This window comes from Sciurus carolinensis, chromosome 1, assembly GCF_902686445.1.
Source record: "Sciurus carolinensis chromosome 1, mSciCar1.2, whole genome shotgun sequence".
NCBI classification, from domain to species: domain Eukaryota; kingdom Metazoa; phylum Chordata; class Mammalia; order Rodentia; family Sciuridae; genus Sciurus; species Sciurus carolinensis.
The window spans coordinates 95,532,610-95,551,256 of record NC_062213.1 but is presented as its reverse complement, the minus strand read 5'-3'; the positions used below and the strand labels follow the sequence as shown (position 1 = coordinate 95,551,256).

Genomic DNA, 18,647 nt, shown 5'->3' with positions numbered 1-18,647 from the left:
GAAGGTTTAGGAAGCAAGGTTATAGCGGCTGGGAGATGGAAGAATTATTAAGGCAGAGAGGAATGAGTATGAGATGGAAATGACATATGAACTGAATAAAGGGGCTCACTGAGGCCAACAAACAGGGTACAGGTAATAGGGAATCTGAAGGGAAAATTAGAATACCTACTGTGTGCCAAACACTGGGCTTGCTCTTACTATTTTATTAATCCTCAAGTGTGATGAGTATTATTGGTCTAATTTTCAGGCTGTTGTGGTTGTTTGTGTGTGGTGTGCTGCTCAGGGCCTCACACTTGCTAATCAAGTGTTCTACCACTAAGCTAAAACCCCAGCCCTGTCCTGTCCTCATTTTCAGAAGAGGAAATGAGACCTCCATAAGTTAAATAAGTTACATCAATTACACATGATGATCTTCAAATTAAAGAAGCAAGCCAGAATGTGAGCCCATATCTGACTCCAAAACCTGTGCTCTTTCTTATTCTTTCTTTTTTTTCTTTTAGGGAGAGTTATGCACCCAGGGCTCTGTACCACTGAGCAACAACCCAGACCTTTTTGTTTTTTATTTTGAGACCAGGTTCTCCCTATATGCCCAGGCGCCTCAAACTTGTATTCCTCCTACCTCGGCCTCCTGAGTCCCTGGATACGGTGTGGTGCCACCATGCCTGTCTCGTGCTTTCCTCTTTGTACCCTGTTACCTCTCAACCGTATCAGAAGTGTGCAGGGTTAGAAGGAAGAAGCTCTGAAAATTGTGGATTCAGTAGGAGATTGAAAGATGGAGGCAGACTTGAAGAAGAAATGAAGGGTTGTGAGTTTTGTAGTGGAGATAGCCACATGGAGTGGAGTGAGGGAAAAGATCATGTGCAGATGAGTGACCAGAGAGTATGCCACTGGCAAGGCACAGAACTTGGATAAAGTAACTTAAGTGATGATTATATCAGGAACAACAGTGTGTGCCTCCAACTATTATTGCTGTGAACGAGGGTCTTTTTGGCTTTGGGATTCATTTGAATGTAAAGGTAGAACCCTTAATAATAAGGTCTCCATGTCTTGGTGCATTCAGTACTTTTTGGTATTTCAAATGGCTTTTAGGATGGGACAATCTTCCTGGCCCCAAATGCATCGCACTATCCTTTATTTTCCTCACACCTTGTACATTATCTACTTTAAACCTAGGGGCATTTGAGTTGGAATCCTCTCATTTTGCAGAGGTGGGGAACTCAGGTTCAGAGGAAAACGCTTCTAAGATTTCACAATAATCTGGACACAGTGTGCATGCCTATAATCCTGGAAGTTTAGGAGGCTGAGGCAGGAGGATTGCAAGTTCAAAGCAACCTCAGCAACTAAGTAAGGCCCTAAACAACTCAGCGAGACCCTGTCTAAATAAAAAATAAAAAAGGGCTGGCGTTGTGGCTGATTGGTTTAAGCTCCCCTGGGTTCAATCCCTGGTACCAAAAAAAAAAAAAAAAAAAAAAAAAAAGGATTCAAAATAACTAGATGACTCAAAGCTCAAGTACAGGTATCCTGACAATTCAACGCCCCATAGTGCCTGTAGATTAATAGCCACATTCAAAGGTATTTCCAGCATACAGAAAAGATCCGCTGAGAGATGGTGTGCAAAGTCCAGGAAATCAAGATTATGGGTAGTTAAGAAAAAAACCAAAGCTGGGCATAGTTGCATATACCCATAATCCCAGAGATTTGGGGAGGTTGAGGCAGGAGAACTGAGAGTTTGAGGCCAGCCTCAGCAATTTAGCAAGACCCTTGGCAACTTAATGAAAACCTGTCTCAAAAGTTAAAAAAAAAAAAAAAAAAAGCTGGGTGCAGTGGTGCACACCTGCATCCCAGTGACTCTGGTAGGCTGAGTCGGAAGATCACAAGTTCAAAGCCACCCTCAGCAATTTAGTGAGGCCTAAGCAATTTAGCGAGACCTGTATTAACAGTTTAAAAAAGGGCTGGGTATGTAGCTCAGTAGTAGAGTGTCCCTGGGTTCAATTCCCAGGACCACGAAAAAAAGAAAAGAATGAAGATTTGAGGTTGAGAGAATGAGCCATGTTCAAAAATGTTTGAACCTTTAAGATGTAGCTTTATTTGTTAAAGCAAATCAGAATTTTCAACTCACATTGTCTACATTCTCTCCCAGCTTACGTCAACACTGCAGATCATACTATGACCACAAGGCGTCACTCTTGTTTTCACCATATTTTCATAGGTTGTTTTCCAATTGGAAGCAGGGTATTGACAAAGTGAAGAGATTAAAAAGGGGACATTGTCTTAAGTTCCAGGCTCAGTCTGATTGGGAAGGAAATCAGAGGCTCAACAAGGCTACGTTAGCAGGCATGGCAAGAATGGAAGAGCAGTGTTTCGGAGGCTGTCAGAGTCTCTCCACATAAAAAGCTTTGCCCATCTGATTTAGTTCTTGCTGGTACTGCTGATGCTCCTTTTCAAATAGCTGATGCAGGGCAGCTTGACGAACCTGGTGGGGAGGGCAGAAGAGCGTAGTGTTGGCTCTCTGTTTACCAACCTTCCTCATTCTCTCTCCCTGGTTGTTTTCCCATCACTCCTGTTCTCTTGGACCTGGGCTTAGTTGTAACCCAAAGCTAAACAGTAGTAGAGAGGCTGAACTAGTGGAGGGGAAGCCTATCCAATATTTTCTTCATGGGTGAAGCCCCATGTTTAGCAAATATTTACTGAGAACTTATCATGAACCAGGAATTCTGCTAGGTTCCCAGGATACAAAGATGGTGACATGACAGCTGTTGGGACACAAGGAAGAGAAAGATGTAATAAGATGTGCTGGGCCTTAAGATGCAGTTTAGTGTCTTACTAAGATGAAAGGAACAAAGACTATATGCATTTTGGAAAAACATTTTTTTCCCCAGTACTGGGGATTGAAACCACGGTCTCATACATGCTAGGCAAGTGCTCTACCGCTGAGTCACATCCCCAGCCCTTTTTATTTTTATTTTGTTTTGAGACAGGGTTTCACTAAGTTGTCCAGGCTGACTTTGAACTTGCAATCCTCCTGCCTCATACTCTAGAATAGCTGGGATTACAGGTGTGCAACATGCCCAGCTCACTTTGGGACTTTGAAATGTGTTACCTGAAAGTTGGATGCAAAGAATCACTCGTAGAAAAAGAACTTTGGCATTTGGAGTTAAACAGTAGTTGTTCTGGTGTAATGAGCTGGGTGAGTAAGGGCAGAGACTAAGTTCTTGAAATCACAGCTGGCAAAGGCCCAGGTCTCCTAGTACTTACCATCAGTAGTTGTTTGTTGGCCAGTGCCAATTCCTTTACCATGGCATCCTGCATCCTTAAGATGGTGTATGGGTTTCTCCTCTGGCTCAATGTCATCTGCCACACACAGTGAATATGTGAAGTTCGCCACCTGCCCAATGTACAGAGGTTGTGGTTGAATAGGTTAGAATTAGGAATGGAAGCACTGCAGATATAGCTCAGCTGGTAGAGTGCTTGCTTTGCATGCATAAGGCCCTGGGCTCTACCCAGCAGCAGCAGCAGCACCACCACCACCAAAAAAAAAAAAAAGGAGTGGAGATTAAAAACCCCTTCAGTGAGACCGATTCATTACTCAGAACACTTGTTCTACTGTCAAAAGATTGCAAAAATCCTTGAAAGGATAACTACAATTGATTTAGAGCCTGGTATGTATTAAGTAATTGTGTTATTTAATCACTACAATAACTATGAAGCATAGGTATTAATTATTACATAATAAAGGCAAGGAAACTGAAAGTCGTGAGTTGCCCAAGGCCGCTTAATGGCAAATCTGGATTTCAGCCCATTGTTCCTAACTCTACTTTTGCTTCTCTTTCCATGGTACTGGGAATTGAACCCAGGCCTCATGAATGCTAGGCACCCACTCTACCACTGAGCCCACATTCCCACCTCTTTTATTTCATTTTAAGATACTAAGTTGCCCAGGTTGGGCTCGAACCTTTGATCCTCTTGCCTCAGCTCCCTGATCAACTGGGATTACAGGCAAGCACAGTCCCTGCTCTTTCTTTGAATAAATTTTTCTTTAATAATTAAAAAAAAAAAGCTTAGCCCTGACCCAGTACTGCTCAACAAAGTTAGAAATTTCTTATGCATCCTTCCAGGAAATTTTTCTATCAGATACCAACAGGTATATCTTCTTCCTTTCTTTCTCCTTTTCTTTCTCTTCCTTATCTTTCTCCTCCTCTTCTTCCTTCTTACTCGCACTGCTGGGGAGCAAAACTAGGACCTCAGGCTTTCAAGGCAAATATTCTGCCACTGAGTTAAACTTCCAGGTTTTTTTGTTTTTAAACATTATACATCTACATACACAGTGCTGCTTAACAATTTGGACTCTCATATTAGCACATAGATTTACTTCCTCCAGTTTTAGGCTGGTAGTATTTTTGTTATAATTTAACCAAACTTCCAGCTTTTTTTAAAAATTTTTAGTTGTAGATGGATACAATACCTTTATTTATTTATTTTTATGTGGTGCTGAGAACTGAACCCAGTGTCTCACATGGGCAAGGCAAGTGCTCTACCACTGAGCCACAATCCCAGCTGCCCCAGCTTTTTATAAAAAATGTTATGAACATTCTTGTTGTATGTACCATCTCATGTTTTTTAAAGTATGGATATGTAAGGTAAATCCCTAGAAGTGGAGTTAGTTCAGAAGATGTGTAAAATTAAAATTTTGATAGATTTCATCAAACTGCTTATGTGAAAGTGACTGCATCAATCTAGACTCCCTCTAAAATATGTTATTACCTCATATCTCTATTAGCTCTGGGTATGATAACCTGAAACTTTTATATTTTATGCTTTTATTTTTGTGTGTGTGTGTGTATACCAGGGATTGAACCTGGGGGCACTTAACCAGTGAACCACATCCCCAGTCATTTCTATTCTTTATTTTGAAACATGGTCTTGCTAAATTGCTGAGGCTGCCTCAAACTTGTGATTTTCCTGCCTCAGTCTCTTGAGCTGCTGGGATTATAGGTGTGCACTACTAAGCCTGACCTGAAAATTCTATATTTGCTACTGGGGATTGAACCCAGGGGCACTTTAACCACTGAGCCACATCCACAGCCCTTTCTTGTATTTTATCTAGAGAAAGGGCCTTGCTAAGTTTCTGAGTCTGGCTTTTTTTTTTTTTTTTTTTTTTTTTTTTTTGCAATGCTGGGATTGAACCCATGGCCTTGTGTTTTGGAGGTAAGCACTCTGCCAACTGAGCTATATATCCCCAGCCCTGAGTCTAGCTTTTGAACTCACGATCCTCCTGCCCCAGCCTCCTGAGCTACTGAGATTAGAAGTGTGCGCCACCAAGTCCAGCCAAAATTCTTAAAATTAGGCTTCTCTTATCTCATCCCAGACATTTCAATCAAAATCTCCAGGGGGTAAGACCTGGCATTAGTGTTCTTTTCCTTCTTCTTCCTTTCTTTGTGGTATAAAGGATCAAACTCAAGTCCTCATGCATGAGTTATATCACCAGCCCTTTTTATTTTTGAGATAGGGTTTTGGTAAATTGCTGAGGCTGGCCTGGAATTTATGATACCCCTGCTTCAGCCTCCTGGTAGCTGAGATTGCAGGTGTGCACCACCAGACCTAACCTGTTTTCTCTTTTGATGAACTCGCAGCAAGAGGGAGCAGAGTTGGGGGGTGGCTCAGCAATAGGAGGGTAGAAAGGTCAAGCTAAAGGGTAAGGATAAAAGCAGCAGAGATTACCTGTTGACCATCTTCTTAAGTTCTAGGGCCCTTTGAAAGTTCTGCAAGAAAAGGGGAATTCTGTTGATCTGCCTTGATCTCCAGAACCTCACCACCAGAGTATGAGATTCACAGACTTTTGAGATAGGTAGTCAATTTCTACACTCTTCAGAATGAAGAAAACACGCAGGAGTTGGTATTTAGTCCCCTATCCCCTCAGTACTGGGGTTGAACTCAGAAGCACTGTACCATTGAGTTACATCCCTGGACTTTTTTTTTTTAAGTTGCTGAGACTGGCCTTGAACTTGTGATCCTCCTGCCTTAGCCTCCTGAGTTGCTGAGATCACAGGTGTGTGCTAATGCACTTGACACATCTGAATAATCTGAATACCTACAAGGTGCTAGACATGGTCTCCCACTCCTGTTACTAACCATACCCTATTCTTACATCAAGGACTTCTCCCAATAAGTGACCTACTTCTAAGCAAAGTGATCTGAAAAACCTCATCAAAAGAAACTCCTTCAACCCAGTCCCTCCTTCCAACTCTGCATACCTCTTCTACTTTGTCATCTTTTCCGCAGACATGTCTACAGACTTGCTTGCTTAAGTCTGAGGAGACTGGGCAGGCTCTCCTTTCTGTTTAGTTCAGTCACCGAGGTTTCAGTAGTCATAGCAACATATAGGCCTTCAACAATGACCCTGGGTCTAGAAGTTGATTGGTCACCTGGCCTGTTGCCCTGGAGACCCAAAGGGAATCCTGGTTCTCCAGCCTTCTATTAGTGACACAGGCAAATCTATGAGCAAGGGCCACCATTCCTATTTCATGATTTCTTCTGTGGAAGTCCCAAAGAGTGTATGTACAATACTAGGAACAGGAAACACATACAATCCCACCAATTCTCACCAAAGCCTCATGCCCCAAAGCCTGTTAGGAAAGTGCAGAAAATATACTTTATGCCCATTTTACTAATAGACAATTATAAAGAAATGAATCATATATTTTATTAATAGTTCATTTTATTAAATAATTAATCCATAAAACAAGACCAGCACACTGCCTTACTAGGGGAAACCATTCCTTCATACCATCTTGTATCTTGGCAAAGATTATTCCATAGGTGTCAGAACGTTCCCTTCTGTTCACTTATTCACAACAGAGGATTGAATGAAGGTGGAAGGGCTGATCCTTGTACATGAGGAAAGTTGTTTTAATATTTCAACACATAATGGTTTAAATGGAGTGCCAGAGTAAGTTGTTCCACATACCACCCACTTCGTCACCCCCATCCCAGATCCTGTCTGCCTTTTCCCCCAAACAACTCTGAGACACCCTAAAACCAAGCAGTTCCCATTCAACTGAGTACAATGGGAAAGACATGGAAGATATCTTACCTTTCACCTTGGGATTAATAGTCTGGAATAGGTGAACTATGGCCAAAAGCAAGTGAAGATTTTTAAGGAAGCTTTGACAGAAACAGGAATGATATCTGAATTCAAATATAGAAAAAAAAATTCTATTGAGAGAAAATAAAATCTTAGCTGAGGCTCTGAAAATGCCTATAAGAAAGAGTTGGGAATGACCTTTCAGACACAAGCTTTAAGAACCCTGGAACACAACATGAGCTTTGGCTAACACAGTCTGGGCCTGCTGAGCCAGATTTCCTGAGGGCTGCCCAGTAGATAGCCTGTCTTGTACACACGGCTGTCTGGCTCAGTCTGCAGTGAGAGTCCTTCAGCTCCATCACAGAGTGCTCTCCAATGTGTTATAGTTGTCCTTAAAGCTCTTCAATTCGAGAAAATGCTTGGCACGTTTACTCTTCTGACTGGAGGGGAGGTATGTCACCTGGATGGTAGTTGGGGAGACTTCAGGGGACTGAGTTAGGTCTTTGGCTGCTGACTGGTGCTGTCGCTGAGAGCTCCCAATTCGTGCTTTGACCCTAAAGAATATACAGAGGGGAGGTTATGGACAGAATGAGGACTAGCAGAAGAATACAATTCAGGGCCTTTCCTAACCCATAAATGGTCTCTGACCTATCTTATAAAGACCTATCTTATAAAGATATAGATACTAAAAGTCCATCTGAGAGCTTAGAAATAAAGAAACCAGTCAAATGTGGTAGTGCACACCTGTAATTACAGTGATTTGGGAGGCTAAGGCAGGAGGATTCCAAGTTTGAGGCCAGCCTTGGCAACTTAGCAAGACCCTGTCTCAAAATAAAAAATTTCAAAAAGGGCTTGGGATGTAGTACAATGATAGAGTACTCCTAAGTTCAATCTTCAATACCATTTAAAAAAGAAAGAAAGAAAAGGTAGGAAGTAACAAAGACACCAATTTCCCACTGAGTCCTTGTCTATGGCTCAATCTTTTCTTCATGATACCATGCTTAAAGAAAGCTTTTAATTCCACTTATTTTACCTAATGTGTGTGTGGTGAACATATTTCCAGTCCAAAAAAGTCCCTTGAAAACTAAATATCAAAAAATAAGAATAGAGTAGTTATTGGGTACTTAACATGTTAGGATTCTATACCTGGTGGTTTACTAATATTTAATTTACTAACATTACCCTCTATATTGTGGTATCACCCAGTTTTGCAGGTTAAGAAACTGAGGGTCCAATAATTAACTAGTATGAAGTCACAAAGCTAGCAAGTGACAGACGGGATATTTGAACCTAACTAAGGCTGTTAGATTTCGAAATCTATATTCTTTTCACTATACCTATGGAAACTTTCTAGAAACCAAAAGAAAGAATTTTTAAGAAACTGTAATAATATACACATAAAATTTATCATCTTAACCATTTTAAAACATATATTTCAGTAGCATTAAGTACATTCACAATGTTGTGCAACTAACCTCCATAAATACTTTTCATCTCACAAAACTGAAAGTCTATGCCCATTAAATAAGAAGTCTTTATTTCCCCTCTCCATAGCACTTGGCAACCACCATTCTAATTTCTATCTCTGAATTTGACAACCTAGGTATCTTTTATAAATGGAATTAGTATTTATCTTTCATAAGTTTTTAAAACAGATTTCCTGCCTATCCTCAAAGGTTTTTTCCCCAGCCTTTAGTCTTCTTTTTTTTTTTTAATCAGGGATTAAACCCAGGGGCACTTAACCACTGAGCCACAACCCCAGCCCTTTTTATATTTTCTTTAGAGACAGAGTCTCACTAAGTTGCTGAGGCTGGCTTTAAACTTGCCAGCCTCAGTCTCCCACTGTTAGGATTAAGGCATGCACCACCACATCCAGGTGTTTTTTCCAGCTTCTTTTTTTTTTTTTTGGGTGCTGGGGATCGAACCCAGGGCCTTCGTGCTTGCAAGGCAAGCACTCTACCAACTGAGCTCTCTCCCCAGCCCTCCAGCTTCTTTATTTGTTCATTTTCATTACTGCTCTAAGCAAACGTTTTCACTGGCACCTTCTGTCTTTAATAACAAGGTAGCTCAGACGAGGTGTGGTGGCACATGCTTCTAACCCAAACTACTCAGGAGGCTGAGGCAGAAGGATCCCAACTTTGAGGCCCTCCCAGGCAACTTAGTGAGAACCTGTCTCCCCTAGCCGCCAAAAAACCAACCGAAAACAGGGGTGTAGCTCAGTGGTACAGCATCCCTAGGTTCAACCCCCAGTACCAAAAAGAAAACAAAAAACAAAACAAAACAAAACAAAAAAAACCCAAGGTAGCTCATTTTCAGAATGGAGAGAAGACAGGCTAGACATACCCCTTAAGTCTTGAGAAAATCATGCCAAACAAAACAGAATACAGTTGTACTTGTTTCATGGCTGGTAACTAGTTTTTAATTCTGAATTGGCCTTCCTTTTCCCCCAAGCACTTTTATTTTAAGATATGCATAAACAATATAATGAAACTACATGTAGTACGTATTTAAAACATTCCCAAACAAAAGTCATTCCTCTTCCTCCTTTTAGGTAATATCCTCATACCTTAGGATTATCCTAATATGTTAATACCGTAACATGTTAACAAAGTCATGATTCCTAAACAAAACCCCCAGCTGGGTGCGTAGTATACAATGCATTGCAGTGGCTTTAGAGGCAGAGGCAGGAAGTTTTCCAAGTTCAAAGCCAGCCACAGCAACTTAGCGAGGCCCTAAGTGAGACCCTAAGTCTCAAAATAAGTTAAAAAGGGCTGAGGATGTGGTTTAGTGGTTAATCACCCTGAGGTTCAAATCCCCAGTACCAAAAAAACAACAAACAAAACCAAATGGATTCTCTACTGATGACATTTGTTTTAGGCAGAGTTATAATACTTTTAAGTTGTAATAAAAATAACGCGTAGCATTTAATTCTTTGCTAGGTTCTGCCAATTTAACATTTAATTGGGCTGGAAAAAAAGAAAAAGATGCACATAAAGTAGAAAATTCTCTTATTAATTGTATGGTAGCATCTCCTTCCTAATGTGGGCAAGAGGCAATTCTAATAGTCTAGAAAATAATCAATTCCTATGATATCATGGATTTTGTTCATACTGCTTTATGAAAGTTATTGCACTGTGGGAACAGTCCAGCACTTCCGTATTCTCTGGCCAGCTCCCTTTGACATGTTCCCCTCCAAACTCACACAGTGGCCAGCTCACTCAGGGCCTCTTGATAGCGTAGGTACTCACTCTGGCCAAACACCTTAGGAAAGAGAAAGGATGAGTGAGGATCTCTTAGTCTGGCATATCCTTTTAGATACTAGAAGGAAAAACTGGCCATCTAGCTTACCCCTGTCCCATAGCGAGCTGTCTCATAGCCATCCAGCAGGGTATCGATAAGGGCCTTCCGTACACCCTTGAAAGGAGTACTAGCGTTTCGTAGATCTAGTAAGTAAGAGCGGAAATTCTTGCCCATTAAGGAACGGGGGTGCCGGCCTTCAGCATAAAATGGAATTTCTGAGGAGATAAAGGCACAATATTTAGTTATTTTCCCAACTTAGAAATAGGTCTAATGAAATAAAGTGACATGAGTTGGATGTAAATTCCATCTTTTAAAAAAAAGAATGATTTTAAAAAATAGGCAAATCTCTGTCTCAAAATAAAAATACAAAGGGTCGGGGATATAGCTCCATGGTAAGTACCCCTGGTTCAATCCTCATTACCTTAAAAAATTTACATATACATATAAAGAAGTAAAACACAATTTATAAATAATTTAATATAAATTTAATATATAAATTTATATGTATATAAATTTAATATATACTTTGTATATATAAAAAACTATTTTTGTTAGAGATAGAGTATATATGACAAGTGGTCATAGAATGGAAAAAAAAATTCAAGAACCATTCACCCTGGGCTTAGTGAAAAAACATGTCACTAGTCCACTGTGGAAAAACAAGTAAATTATCATCTAATTCAGGAAACTAAAGGTCTCAAGAACCTTAAAAACAAACAAAACTTGGCCTTTCTGGAGAAGAAATAACCTGCTTACATCATTTCCTTAGTAAAAGATTAGCTGGTACTCAAACTCCAAGAAATTCCTACTAGCTAGGGATGTACAAAAGGACAATCCTAATATACAAAATGGGCTTTTAGGCTCCTAGAATGGATCTGACAACTAGTCCTTACCTGAGACACGGATAGCATCCAGCGCTTTCATCCTATACAAATAGTTGCAGCAACCTGTTTGAAAAAAGTTGTCTCAGATATAATCCTCAAACTCCAGTAACTAATAAACTGTCTTTCTGCAATCTGATATATATCCAATACTGTGGAAGAATTTGAGGTTTTGTGGGCAGCTATTGACAAGTGCAAATTCTGAACTTGTGGGACTCCTTACTGAAGTACTTTCCAAGAGTTTGACCACATACTTTGATTTCCCTGAGTTTCCAGTTGTAGCAGTCTTGCATCATCATCTGCAAGGAGCTGGGGTTCATACTTGATATCCTGAACCCTGGAGAGTCGAATATCAATCTCCTCTTTCAAGTCCTGTGTGCGCAAAGAAGAGAATACACAATCACTTACCTTGTACTCCTCATTCCACTAACTGGGGAAGGGGGCAGTGTCTGTGAACAACTAAGATGAAGTAGAGGAAAGTGCTCAGGTAGTTACTGAAATTGCCAGATAAGATGTAAGAATTTAGGAAAGGGGGTTCTCTAATAACCTCTCCAAACTGTAAATCTCAAAGTTAGATCTTTTAACTTGCCAAAATTCTCAGCGTTATTTCAGACTTTAAACTGGTCTAAGAATCTTGGTAGGTATTATAAAGACCTTCCTAAACTGGGACAGAGTGGACAACTGGAAGTTGTAATCCATTCTAAAAATCTGAGGAGGCCTGTATAAAATCTATAAGCGTCTAGGGTTTGTCCCACTTGGTGGACCACAGGACTTCTAGAAACCCATGTTAAAGAAAACTAAAACATTTATTTCATTTTTGCCACATGGGGGAACCGAACCTGGCTCTATCACTAAGCCCCAGTCCTTTTTATTTTTGAGACAGGGTCCAAGTTGCCCACGCTGGCTTTGAACTTCTAATCCTCCTCCCTCATCCTCCTGAATAGCTGGTATTACAGGTGTGCACCACTATACTCAGCTTAATTGCTAAAATTGGTAATTCATGCCAGGCACTGTGACACATACCTGCAATCCCTACTATTTGGGAAGCTCAGGCAAGAGGATTTCAAGGTCAAGCCTGAGCAATTTAGTGAGACTATGCCTCAAAAATAAAGTAAAAAGGGTTGGGGATGTAGCTTAGTGGTACAGCACTGTCCTAGCACATGGGAGGTACTGGGTTCAAACCCCAGTACTGGGGAAAAAAATTGGTAATTCACATCCACACTATAAAAATTTAAAAGGTACTATTGTGTGTGCCGCCCTTTCAGAAGCAAGCACTATCATCAGTTCCATATCCATCTCTCTTACTTAAGAGGGTTGCCAGAGCCCCAGGAAATAAATTTTTTCTTTTTGTACTGGGAACTGAACCCTTGAGCCACATTCCCTGCTCCTTTTTTGAGACAATGCCTTGTTAAATTGCTAAGGCTGGTCCCAAACTTGTAATCCTTCTGCCTCAGACACCTAAATCACTAGGATTACAGGCATACACCATGGTGCCTGGCAGAAATAAATCTTGATTGTAACATTTCTCCCCCACCCCCACCCCAGGTACTGGGGATTAAACCAGAGACTCATGCATATGCTAGGTGAGTGCTCTACCACAAGCTAATTCCCTGGCCCCTTTGTCGCTTTAACTCTATAGGAACTTCCATTATGAACTGTTACCACACACACACCATAACTAACATATATGCACATTTTAAATAAGTATAAAGATCAAGATGAACACACATACCCAATATTCACCCTATGAAATGGAAACCAATGACTTTCAAGTCCCTGTGTACTCATTGCCCACCACCTCAAACCTTAATTTGCCAATAATCTCTTACTCTTGTTTTATCATGTGTTATCCTAAACAAGATGCTTAACTTTGTCTAGTTTTGAACTTTATACAAATGAAAAAATATTTATGAATTCCTCAGCAAACTCTTTTCTTTTGCAGTGGTGGGAACTGAAACCAGGGCCCTGCAAATATAAGGTAAGTGCTTTATCACTGAGCTATGTCTCTAGTCCTAAAAGCGTAAAATGAACTTTACTGAGGTTGAATTTGTATGAAAAAAAAATTCACTTAAGTGTATAGATGAATCAATTTGGATAATTTATTTATTTGGTGGTGGTACATGGGATTGAATCCAGAGGCAATTTACCACTGAGTCACATTTAAAAAATTTTATTTTGAGACAGGGTCTTGTCAAGTTGCCCATGTGGGTTGGCAATGCTCCTATCTTAGCCCCCTGTCACTGGGATTATAGGCATGTGCCACCATGCCTGGCTTGGATAAATTTTAACAAATGAATATACCCATTTACCAGCATCTCAATCAACATTTCCTTCATCCCAAATGTTCTTTGCAGTCACCCTCTTCTCTATTCAGCTGCAGGCAACATGATGTGATCTCTCTTATACTTCTTTATGTCTGTTCTAGAATTCCATATAAATGGAATGACACATATTCTCTTGTGAATGGCTGTCTGGTTTTTACTTGGCATAAGAACCCAGGGGTGCTTTACCACCAAATGACACCCCCAGCCTTTTTTGAGACAGGATCTTGCCAAGTTGCCCAGGGTGGCCTTGAACTGGAGTTGCTGGGATTATAGGTACATGTCTGCTATGCCAGGCTGTTGGCGTGTTTTCTTTTAATATTTTTTAGTTGTCAATGGATTTTTATATATATATATATATACATGTGGTGCTGAGGATTGAACCCAGGGCCTCACACATGCCAGGCAAGTGCTCTACCACTGAGCCACAACTCCAGTCCTATTGGCATGTTTCTGAGATTCACTTATGTTTGTGGACTTAAACTTTTTCATTAAAAAATATTTTGGAAATTCATTTGTGTTCATATATTTATCTTCAGTTCATTTTCAATTTTATTAGCATTCCAGAATATGAATTTACCAATTTTAAAAAGTGAACTTTTGTATCATTTAAATATTATGAACAATGTTACCATGAACATTTTTTTTTTTGATTATGGACCATAAACATTTTTATACATGACTCCTAGTACCTATGAGAAAAAATTAGGGCTGGGGAGATAGCTCAGTTGGTAGAGTGCTTCCCTCGCAAGCACAAGGCCCTGAGTTCGATCCCCAGGACCACAAAAAAAAAAAAAAAATTAATTTCCTTATGATAGATGTAGAACTACTGAGACATGGATTAGGCAGGTACATGTACAATCTTAGTAGATAATGCCCAATTATTTCCAAAGTGGTTTTAATAATTTATACTTCTACCAGAAATGGATGAGAATTCAGAAAATTTTGTGAAACAAAAGGAATCTCCAATACTGGGGGTGGAACCCAGATGTGCTTTACCACTGAGTTGTAACTCCCCAACTCCTCCCCATTTTTTTTGAGACAGGATCTTGCAAAAATGCCCAGGTTGGCCTCAACCTGCCATCCTTCTACTTTAGCCTCTCGAGTTGTTGGGATTACAGGCGTGCACCACTGTGACCAGATAAGGAATCTTGATTTCATATAGTTATCTAAGGGCTCCTAAATATCCAAAGTTTTGATTGGTTAATGATATGTTAGACACCAACCCTGTTTCTCTTACGAGAGACAAGTGGAAGTAACACTGTTGGAAATTTCAGGCCAAGACATACATCTTTCTTGAGAGTTTCCTGGTAATATGTCAGAAAGGTACAAGTAAGGATGGGTGCTGTTGGTACAAGCCTGAAATTCCAGTGGCTTGGGAGGCTGAGGCAGGAGGATTGCAAGTTTAAAAGTCAGCCTCAGCAACTTAGTGAGGCCTTAAGCAAAACTTAGATTGTCTCAAAATAAAAAATAATAATAAATAAAAAAATAAATAAAAATAAAAGAGTTGGGGATGTGACTCAGTGGTTGAGTGCCTTTCGGTCAATACACAGTAACCCCCGTCCCCCACAAAAAAGGAGTAAGTACGAGAGGATTAATAGCACTGGTTAATCAAAGAACTGCTCTAGAAGTTGAGAGAACTGTGTACTAGCTTTGGCTCTCCTATTGACTTAATTCTTCACTCAACAATGAATTATCAAGTATGTATAGGCCTTGGCTTTATGTTGGTGAACAAAAATGGTGCCCTGCACTTGTTTTTTGTTGTTGTTGTTTTTGCAGTGCCACAAACTATAAAGGCAGGGCCTTGCACATACTAGAACCACTGAGCTACACCCCCAGCCCAAGTGCTTGTACTCACGAAGCTTACAGACTAGTGTAAAAGAAAAAAAAAAAAAAAAAATTTTTTTTTTTTTTTTTTGGTATCAGAGATTGAATCCAGGGATTGAACCACTGAACTCCATCTCCAGCCCTTTTTATTTTGAGAAGTCTTACTAAGTTGCTTGGGGTCTCACTAAAGTACAAGGCTGGCTTTGAACTTATAATTCTCTTGTCTTAGCCCCTCCCCACCCTGAATCGTTTTAATTACGGGTGTGCGCCTCCACCACCAGCTGAGAAGACTGTTTTGAACAAAGAGAAAAATATAAAGAAAAATTGTGGCAAGTATTATGAATAAAATATCAGGGTACTAATAGAAAATAAAGAGACTTATTTAAAATCCCCAGTAAGCATTCCCCACTTGTGGAAGTAACATTTAAGCTAAGATCTAAAGAATGAATGATCTAGTCAAGTGAAGACCATTCCAGGACACAGTAACAGTATGTGCAAAGGTGTGAGATCAACCAGTAGAACTAGATTTCAGAGACTGGAAGAGAGGCCAAACAAAAGGAAGTTGGTAAGGGCAGCAGATACCTTTCACTAAGTGAAAGATTAAAGAAGCAGGATGGGGTTGGCAGTGGGGTATCAAGAGTTCTGATTCAGATATGTTAGGTTTAGATGTCTATTAGAAATCAAAGTGGATGCTGGGCGTTGTGGCACATGCCTTTCATCTCCCAAGTTCAAAGTTAGCCTCTGCAACTTAGACAATGTTTCAAAATAAAAAAATAAAAAGAGCTAGGGATGTGGCTCAGTGGTTAAGTGCCCCTGGGTTCAATTCCTGTACCCAAAAACAAACAAAAAAAGAAATCTAAGTTGAAAGTCAAGTAGACAGGATACATAGTACGGGATTCAGGAAAGCAGTTTGGGATAGGTAAAAAATTTGATCCTTGGATACTGAAAGCCAAGAAAAGGAAGGCACTCACCCAAGAAGAAAGGGTAACAAAGGTAACATGCCACTAGGTTATTCATTTCTGTATGCCCTCCCCTAAGTTGCTTCCTTTTCTTAGCTTATTTGTAACACAAATAGTGGAACAAGATAATTAATGGGCTCTAAAATAAATCTAAAGTTCTACAAAGACAACCGCTCTCAAATCCATCCTCAAACAAAGCAAACAAAAAACACCAATTAATATAAATGGGGAAACACAGCAGTTATCAAAAACTTAAGTTCTTGGTAAATTACATACCGTACCACAACAGAAAGCACGTAAGCCAAAATTCCAAGGCAGTTACTGTTTAATTCACTAAGATTAAGTATAAAGGTAAGAGGACAAAGAAACGTGAATTTAAGTAATCTCTAAAAGGCACAGAAAATCTCATTCTCGTTCCTCATACTTCTGAAGAACCAGGTTCGTATCGTGCCCTAAGGACGTACCTTGGGGCATTGTGTCCCACAGGGACATGGGGTCCCCTTCTAGATTTCATTGCAAAGCGCATGATTTGCCTCTTCACAAAAATAAACAGCAGTACAAATACCTGTTCAAAAAGATACGAGAAGAATCTTTAATAAAAACAACAACAACAAAAAAGCTTGCCTTCATTCAAAATCTCCATATTACAGCTCTCAGGAATGGATGCTTCAAGATAAAACTTGGGGAAAGTGAGGACGTCAAGGATGGGGGTGGATCTATAGAAGCCAATAGTGGGGAGGCTAGGGTCTGTGCCCTAGAGTTTAGGGGAGGGTTCTCAGCCATGGGCGGGTCGGTGTGGGTCTGTGACTTAAGCTCCCAGGTACTCCTGGGAACGGAGTCAAAAGAAAAAATGCAGGTGAGTGGGTGGAGAATGAAGACAGGGATCGTCTCAAGAGGAGGGTCTCGACAGGGTCAGACGCTACAGCAGGAATGGGGTGGGGGAATATCCTCACCAGGCTCCCGTAGGCCATCACCAGCACGACATTCACCCCGGACAGCCAGTTACTGCTGGACGCCATGGCCTCCCTCCCCGCGCAGAACTGCTTGGGTTTTCCCGCTGCCCTGCCTCGTTAGCCCAGGCTCCGCCAAAGCAACCGCGCCTTGGTTTCCTGGAGCTCCCCGGCCATTTCCTTACGGGGGAAGACCAAGCCAGACCCGGCCTGAAAACATGGCGGATGGGGGGGAATAGGAAAGGAGGACGACGCCTTCCCGCTTTCCCCCGACACGTGACTAAGGCAGGCAATGGCACCTGGGAGCTACGAGTGGCGGAGCCGCGGAACGACGCCTGTAAGAGGAAACGGAGGCCATCCGTGTGTCACGTGGTAGAGGCGGGGCCGCTGCGCAGGGGGCGGGCCGGACGCAAGGAGCCTGAGTTTGGTGTTTCGTGGCGTGGTGGCACGCGCACGCTGGCGTGCGCGTCCCTTTTCGCGTCACGTGCTGGGGGGACGCAGGAAGGCAAGTGGGAGGGGGAAGGCGCGAGAGCGAGCGCGAGAGGGAAAAGGAGGGAGGGGGGTGGGGAGGAGGGAATCTTATATCACGTGACAGGGGCGGCGCGGCCCGGGGTGTCAGTGTGGAGGAGACTGAGGTAAAGTTGGGAGCGCAGCGGCGTTGGTGGTGGCGGCGGCGGCGGCAGCGGCAGCGCGGCGGGGCCGGGTATTGTCCGCGGCCCCTTTAAATCCGCGATCCCCCTTTTACCCTCCCTCCTTTCTCCCTTACCCCCGCCGTATCCCCCTCCTTCGGTAGGCCCCCCCCCGCGCCGTGTGTTCCCCCACTGTACAGCCCCCTTTTAGTCCTGGGAGCCCTGGCGCCCCCCCAATCTCCAGTCGGCCGCTGGAGGTTTTGTTTATGGTTGGGTTCGCGGCCTAGTGGGCCGCGCCGGAGCCGGGGCCTCGATTTGGGAGCGTGGCCGGGGCGGGGCTTGGGGCAGCCGGAGTGGGGGGGCCATGCGGCTAGAACCTGAAGGGGGGAGAACGAGAAAGAGCGCGAGCGAACGAGGCCTGGGCCCTGCCTGAGGTAGGCTTTCTACCATGGCTGGTGCCTGTAAAGAAGGAGAAGGCCTCCTCCCTTTCCAACCCTCTGCGGGCCTCCTCTGATCCGGATCCGGCCTGGTTGGGGGTGGCGGGGGGGGGGTGGGGAGGGCGATGGGGTGGAGCTGCCCCAAACTCCCCCATGTGGCCCTCAGTTTGGAGTGCGGAGGATTAATTTGTTCCGGGTGGGAGGTAGGGAGGCGATTGGCCCCGTGGGTTCTTGATGTGGCGCTGAGCGGGGTGAGCCTCCC

The 18,647-nt window shown here is 42.1% G+C and overlaps 3 protein-coding genes across 16 annotated transcripts in view; 1 reads left to right on the top strand and 2 right to left on the bottom strand.

Annotated features, from left to right (window-relative positions):
- Positions 1 to 2,070: 2,070 nt before the first annotated feature.
- Cfap141 (cilia and flagella associated protein 141) lies at positions 2,071 to 6,338 on the bottom strand (the record flags this gene model as incomplete). The annotated part of the gene is made up of 4 exons (XM_047557231.1): positions 2,071 to 2,473; positions 3,256 to 3,385; positions 5,719 to 5,759; positions 6,252 to 6,338. Coding segments are annotated over 4 exons (360 nt in total), but the record flags the coding sequence as incomplete, so codon positions are not given.
- Positions 6,339 to 6,690: 352 nt separating this feature from the next.
- Positions 6,691 to 17,626, bottom strand: C1H1orf43 (chromosome 1 C1orf43 homolog). The gene is made up of 7 exons (XM_047542620.1): positions 17,323 to 17,626; positions 16,830 to 16,934; positions 11,517 to 11,634; positions 11,275 to 11,328; positions 10,430 to 10,596; positions 10,284 to 10,342; positions 6,691 to 7,635 (listed from the first exon to the last, which is right to left on the bottom strand). The coding sequence occupies exons 1-7, from the start codon at positions 17,386 to 17,388 to the stop codon at positions 7,440 to 7,442; spliced, it is 765 nt and encodes a 254-aa protein (XP_047398576.1). The 5' UTR covers positions 17,389 to 17,626; the 3' UTR covers positions 6,691 to 7,439.
- A 243-nt stretch (positions 17,627 to 17,869) lies between these two features.
- Ubap2l (ubiquitin associated protein 2 like) overlaps positions 17,870 to 18,647 on the top strand; it is a 42,937-nt gene continuing 42,159 nt past the window's right edge. For 13 of the 14 annotated variants that reach the window (XM_047542617.1, XM_047542616.1, XM_047542613.1 and 10 more), the window contains exon 1: positions 17,939 to 18,022. The gene's annotated coding sequence lies outside the window, so the exon portion shown is untranslated. Of the gene's footprint in view, positions 18,023 to 18,647 lie in introns of all 14 variants that reach the window. The other variant, XM_047542607.1, reaches the window with a different exon arrangement.